At 33.3% G+C, this 6499-nt stretch overlaps 1 protein-coding gene across 4 annotated transcripts; it reads right to left on the minus strand.

The window, feature by feature from the left end:
* Positions 1-2834: 2834 nt before the first annotated feature.
* LOC114164037 (TITAN-like protein) lies at positions 2835-6219 on the minus strand. Of its 4 annotated transcripts, none has more exons than XM_028048499.1 (8): positions 5933-6219; positions 5715-5841; positions 5308-5608; positions 5113-5186; positions 4734-4779; positions 4092-4489; positions 3646-3749; positions 2835-3334 (listed from the first exon to the last, which is right to left on the minus strand). In XM_028048499.1, exons 1-8 carry the CDS (start codon positions 6217-6219, stop codon positions 3265-3267), a joined length of 1407 nt encoding a protein of 468 aa, XP_027904300.1. In that variant the 3' UTR covers positions 2835-3264. The 4 variants fall into 4 exon arrangements, with proteins under 4 accessions (XP_027904300.1, XP_027904301.1, XP_027904299.1 ...); XM_028048498.1 differs by lacking the exon at positions 2835-3334 and adding an exon at positions 3341-3530; XM_028048501.1 differs by lacking the exon at positions 2835-3334 and adding an exon at positions 3341-3530 and having other exon boundaries at positions 5715-5845; positions 5933-6211.
* Between the last annotated feature and the right edge of the window lie 280 nt (positions 6220-6499).

Below are 6499 nucleotides of genomic sequence, written 5' to 3' on the forward strand. Positions count from 1 at the left end.
ATAGATCCCTAAATAAGGCATCGGTTGAGCCTTTGGAACGAGTTCCTTCCTCACCCTCTTTATTTTATCTCTTTATGTCATCTATATAAGGGAATGAGGTACAAAGATATCAATATTTTTAGTATGGAGATTAGGGAATCTTTTGTCATACAAACAATAGATATGGTAGATATTGTTTACCTTATGTTGTCTTTCCCTTTCCAACTTCAGTTGTTCTATGAAGTTCATATTTTGTGCCACCTACAGACAAATGATTCACATTTGGTTGTATTTTGAACAATCATTCATTTTTTTCTCAAATGAAAGATATGGCTCAAAATAAACTTGGAAAACCTAAAGAAACTACTTAGTAACAAAAATAAAGTAAAAGGAAAATAAATGGATGAAAGAGGCACTTGTTGGTCAAATTTAGCAAAATCAATTGCCCACATATCACTATGGCGCTTTAGGTCAATAGGCCTTGTTCTCTCTTTCACGGTACATTTTAACAAATGCTGCGAAAAGTGGCAAAGCCCATTAATTCATTGTAATTAAGAAGTATACATTGTAACAAGTAACATAAACAAAGTAATTGAATGAAAAGATGACCTTAACTCAAGTTATTATGTTGTCCATGGAAGACCTTATTCAGTTGGTATCTTTATATTTTCTTCTTCAACCATCATTTGTGGTCTTTCTTCACCAATTTTTCTTCTTTCACCTTTCTCCTTAAACTGTTAAGTAAGATTTCATCAAATATAATAATAGTAAAAAATAAAAGAATGTAAAGCAAATGAATGAACCTAAAATGAACAATTAAATCAAATAAAAGTCGATCCATCATATTTTTGTTTGCGTTTTCTTTATGGATGCCTACAAAATTATAAATATGTACAAAATTAAGGTTGCGTACAATACTAATGGTTATTTTAATATAGTATTTTGTTATTTAATTTATTATTTTCTATGTTTTTTTCAACATCCTTTTATTTTATTTTGGAAATGAATTTCAATTACCAGATGAGATTAAGTATTTGACACACAAAACAGAAGAAAATTGTGAGTGTAGAGAGAAAGAGAAATATAGGGTTTTCATGGTAAAGACTAGTTTTGGTGTGTGATTTACCCTGTCATGAGGGATTGAACCTTGGAAAATTTGGATTAGTCGTGACATTTTATTTCGTGAGTTCATGGCATGTGCATGACTTTTAATATATGATTTAATGCATGAATATGGAATTGAGTCTATGAATCTTTTAATATGTATTGTTTGTTGATAAGTATATGTGAATTAATTTGAGTGTTAGTTGATGTATTACATTGTAGATTATGACTTCTAAATGGTAAATATTCAAAAGTTATTATTAGCTTACTCTTTCTTATTTTTTGGTTGGTTGTTGTGTTTTCTCTTGTGGTATGAGCCCTCTCAGTGTCATGGCAAGAGCATACGAGGCTGCAAGTGGCAATAATACTAGGTAGTTGAAGTTGGGTTGATGCGAAAGCCAAGATATAGTAAATATTATATATTGTGTAATGCTAGTCTCTTTTTTTATTAACATATTTAGGCTAACTTCTTATAAAGACTTGAACCTGTAGGATTGTAATTGGTTTTCATGTTATAATGAGTTTCTAAATACAATACAAAAATTAAAAGAAAACCACTTTTTATTAAAATTATTTCGTATACTATGTATATCATTAGTTAAAATTCATTATTAATAAAATTAAATTAAAAATAATAATATATAAAATAAATTATAAAAAGACTTTATTAATAATATAATAAATAAAACTTAAACATTTTGAATCAAATAAATTAATATAGAAAAACACAAAAAAAAAAATCAATCCATACGCACATACTTCTCGAACTAGTTGAAAAAAAAATAAAAAAATATATGAATTTGGGAAAAAAAGAGAACATAACAAATTTCATATTCTTATTTTTTTAAGACAAAATTTAAGATTATGTAAATTTAAATAATCAAATGATTCTTATAAATTCTTACATTCTTAAAATTTGCATTTCTCTTAAAATTCTTATTCTAGTCATTATATTTTATTATAAAAATGACAATTTCTTCATAAAAACGAATTGTCTTCTAGAAATTCTTCATACAGTAACGCAATCAAGTTTTCAAACGTGAATAATACCCACTTTAAATAAAAATAGAATCAACAAACAAAGCAGGTGCACATGCAGTCATGGTGCACCAGGCATAGGTAATTTATTATGGTCAGATACAGCATCCTCAGAAATACCACATAAGGTCTGATAGTGTGCTAACAAACTAAATCATGTCCTTTTATCTGAACTACAAACAATGAATATTAGTGATGCGCCAGTAAAATGTATGTGGAAACGGTTATGAACCTTAGCAAACTTTTTTACGAATCTTAATATGTATGTATGATTATTTGGTTTTTTCAATTTACCTCATTCAAATTGAATACAGGCTAAAAAAATATATAGTATCATCTTGATAAGAACACGATAAGGACCACGCAGTTCAAAATTAGAAGATAACCATCAAATATTACACTGTTCAGCCCTGAAAGTTGTAACTACAAGCTTAAAAAAAAAATTCACGCTCAAATATTTCGGAACTCCTCTCCTGAATTATTTAGGTCTATATACTACTGACTCGTAGCAGTACCATACACTCTGAGTAAACAAATAAGTAAAGATTTTAGTCGCGATTCTACTATTTAATGAAAAGTTTATCATACTTTGTCTTGGTGTAAATATTGGACAGGAGTTAGAAGCACAAAAATAATTGAAATGTAAGATTAAATTTAGAAGTTAAGATCCAGGACATTACAGTGGTATTCTTGTATAGCTGGCAACTATAATCTTTGGATAAGTTTGTTCCATTCAATGTAAAAGAGCATGCTTAAAGGCAGTGCCGATCTGAATATTAATATTCAATAGTAACCATCCCTACCTTCAAAAGCAAGCTGGTAGGCGATCCTAGGCACCCAATAACTGCACAAAAATGGGCAGACCAACTATAACAAGAATTGTTATCACAAGGCATTTAAATCGAAATGTCGTAAAATGGGTTTTCCCAATCATCACAATCATTCATGCAGACTAACCCTTCGTTTTCAGCTTAATGCATGTACATATTTCAGTAATCTATTGTTATGCTTCAATACTGTACAATGACTGAGGTACTTTTTTCCAAGGATTCACATAAACGTGCCACATTTCACCGTGTAAATTTTTTCCAGTCTTCTCCCCTCCAATGCAATAGATGTTGTTATGCATATTTACCATACGGATTACACTCCCCGAGCATCTTTGCGACAAGAAATTTCATCTGCTTCCATTATCACCCCCACTATCCATCCGCTGCAAAGAACACACAAAAGGAGCATATCCAATATTTACATATGATAACTGAAATATCAATATCATAGTACATGGAAGAAGGAAAATCCAAAATTAACAACTCAACTTAGTGCTATAAATTCACACATCGATTTGCCAGATTGTTTTTAATTTCGCCCAAAGCAGGGCAAGCACATTATCCAGTGTTGCCTTGAACCTACCCAAGAGATGAGAATAATGATTTCTGTGGACTCTTTATTTTTTATTTCAGCGTTAAAATGTTTGAATATCCTGGATTTACAACTGATTAAATAAAAATATCATTCACTTGCCAATTTGCTTTGCATTTCATCCATGGCAGGAGGGTCATGACACCATGTACTATTTGCCATGAAGCCACCTTAGATGGGCCATAAACTCGGAAAGAGATCAACTCCTAAACATTTAACATTGAACAAACATTCATCAACCAGACAAACACAAACTAATCTAAGTTAAAAGTGCATAAGGAACAATAATTATTTGGAGTTAAACAGCCGTACGCCATACCAGACTAACTGTTACCTAACTTAACCCACCAACTTCTAATGGATATTTCTCGAAGACTTAAGACAGATATTATGATTTGATTCTGGTCACCATGTAGGCTGGTCAAGGCATTTTACCAGAAAAATCATTTACAACAATTGTGTTATCCATTAATGACCCCATCCGAAGCAAACGAAATTAAACCAGTGATCTTTAGAAAATAGAATTGACACCATAGAGTATAACTCACCATTCTTTTGCTTACGTAAGGCTGTATCTTGATTGCCATTTCAGACTCTGTTTCAACATTTAACTTCTGTAACTGTTTCTCCCTCTCAAACTCTTTTCTGGATTCTCTTCTGCTACCAGATTGCCATACTCTACCAAAATTAGGAAGCCAGTTGGCATCACACCCATTCCTTTTTGTCTCTCCCCTTTTTTCCTTCTCCATTTCAATCTTTCTCTTTTCAACCCAAGCTGCTCCCACCCGATTTGGATTCAACATTTTGGACTTCCCCAATTTGTTTGAATTAGAATGCATCTGAACTGCCTCAGTTGTGTGAATCCATGGTGGAGGTGCTTCAGAATAAACCTTTTTATCAGCACTTTCAGTAGGCACAGAAGAAATCTGAGTGATCAATTGTACACCTGAAAACGTAAAAGGATCATAGTAGAAAATGCATCATCATTCTACTTGACCACCTCAATCAACCTCTGTATGAGTAGTAAAATCTTAAAACTCTTTCTCATTCATGTTAGTCTTAAATATTTTGTACATACACGAAATCAGCAGCGCAGCTAACTGTACATATTCAGTAGGCACATACTTTTCATCTTTACAGTACTATAATGATGGAAGCAAAACAATATGTTCATAATTACAAATAGATACCCTCATGAATGCTTTCACCACTGACCATTCTACCATTGTCACGCCCCTGGTACATTGATACAAAATGCAATATTTTTCATCAATACCGACTTACGAATAAGGTTAGACAAGTACAACACTATCGAAGAATATGAAAAGTGTCAAAAGATAAATTAGAAATTAAAAGAAGGACAAATACGCAGTGTGCTAGGCCAACCATAATCCTGATCATCAAGACACGAAAACTAGAAGACTTAAAACTAGGCAAAAACCCAAACAAGTTCATCTTGCTCGCTAACCAACGAAGTTACCACCGAATGACTTTTGATAGTCTGAAACTCGAATAGTTAGATTTCTGATGACTTATTTGAAACAATTAAAGCTTAAAGACCAAACAAACCTGTTTATGACCGGAGTAACCATTACTCGACCATTGTATACCATCATGAGGGAGGGAATGGCTTCTCCTTTCAACTGAGACACAATAAAAGCACACCGAAAATATCAAACTAAAACCAAAAAGAATCGAATCTCACTAGATGCTAGTTGTAAAGAGTAAAAAAAAAAAAAATCAGTGGACAGGGTAACCATATACCCAAAAGATCTGGCAAAGCAAGAGGTTTTGCATCAAGGTACGCTTCCGGCGAGGTAGCAACATTAGCCATTCCAGAGAGTCCTGAACTAGATATCTGATACTCATTTGTATAGCTTTGTAAAGGCAAAACAGGATTTGAAGGATACGAATTCACAGAATGGGAATAAACATTTTTCTCAAAACTATCACTATTTCCACTGGTGAGTTGATTATGGATATGATCATCACTTGAAGGACCAACCACCGTTCTGCGACTTCCCTCACTCGCTTCATCCTTTCGCGCCTCGCACTTCCTCTCCCACTGAAGTCGCAAAAGGGAAATAAATATCAAGAAATCAACAATTATTTCTCAATTTCCCAAACATGCAAGCAAAGACAAAATAGAACAGACACAATTCGTGGATTACCTTAGTCACATCATCATCGGAAAACATAAACGCGTCCAATTGATCCGCGGCAGCGCCGTATTTCCAGAAGAAATGCCTCAAATTCTTCATGTGTTGGACACTAGCGAGGTGGCGAATCGCATTGGCGCTATCTCAAGAACAGATGGCATCCATTGAAAATATTCAGAGCTTGGTAATAGTGATTTGATTTGAATAAATAAAGTGGATAGATAATGTACCAGGCAAAGGAACTGGAGTGTTCGTGGACGTCTTGGTCGCAGAAGACACACCAGAAGCGATTGCGAGAAGCGAGTTGGGGATCGAGAGGGGTAGGGGCGTTGAGGAAGAAACGAACATCGGAGAGTTTTTTACGGAAGCGGGATAGGAAGGTAGAAAGGGATTTCTTGTGGTTAGGGAAGTACTTGTGGCGGAGACCTTGGTCGTGGTTTATGTTGCACGCTTTGCAGAACTCGAACTCGCTTTTCTGCTTCTGCTTCCCCATCTTCTTCTTTCCCTCTCTCTCCATTGCTCTATAGCACACATTTATATATATATATTTTACATTTTTTTCAGTTATATAATAATTATTAAACAATAAATAATACTTTTGTTAAACTTCACTAACATTCAGACGTTATTTATTCGGTAAACAATTTGTGAGTAATTAAAATTATTTATATAAATATATAATTCTTGGATAAATTTGATGGAATAAAAATTAGACTTTGTGAGAAGTCGTAATGGTTGTTAATGTCATAAAGTTGAACATTATTAGTGATAACACTTTTATAATTTTGTATGTGATT

The sequence above is a fragment of the Vigna unguiculata genome, chromosome 9 (genome assembly GCF_004118075.2).
Source record: "Vigna unguiculata cultivar IT97K-499-35 chromosome 9, ASM411807v1, whole genome shotgun sequence".
NCBI classification, from domain to species: domain Eukaryota; kingdom Viridiplantae; phylum Streptophyta; class Magnoliopsida; order Fabales; family Fabaceae; genus Vigna; species Vigna unguiculata.

Coding starts and splice junctions, on each gene's coding strand:
- LOC114164037 (XM_028048498.1), bottom strand. CDS start 6,219: ATGGAGAGAGAGGGAAAGAAGAAGATGGGGAAGCAGAAGCAGAAAAGC. Junction 5,842..5,932: donor CACTCCAGTTCCTTTGCCTG/GTACATTATCTA, acceptor TTCTTGAGATAG/CGCCAATGCGATTCGCCACC. Junction 5,609..5,714: donor CCGATGATGATGTGACTAAG/GTAATCCACGAA, acceptor TTGCGACTTCAG/TGGGAGAGGAAGTGCGAGGC.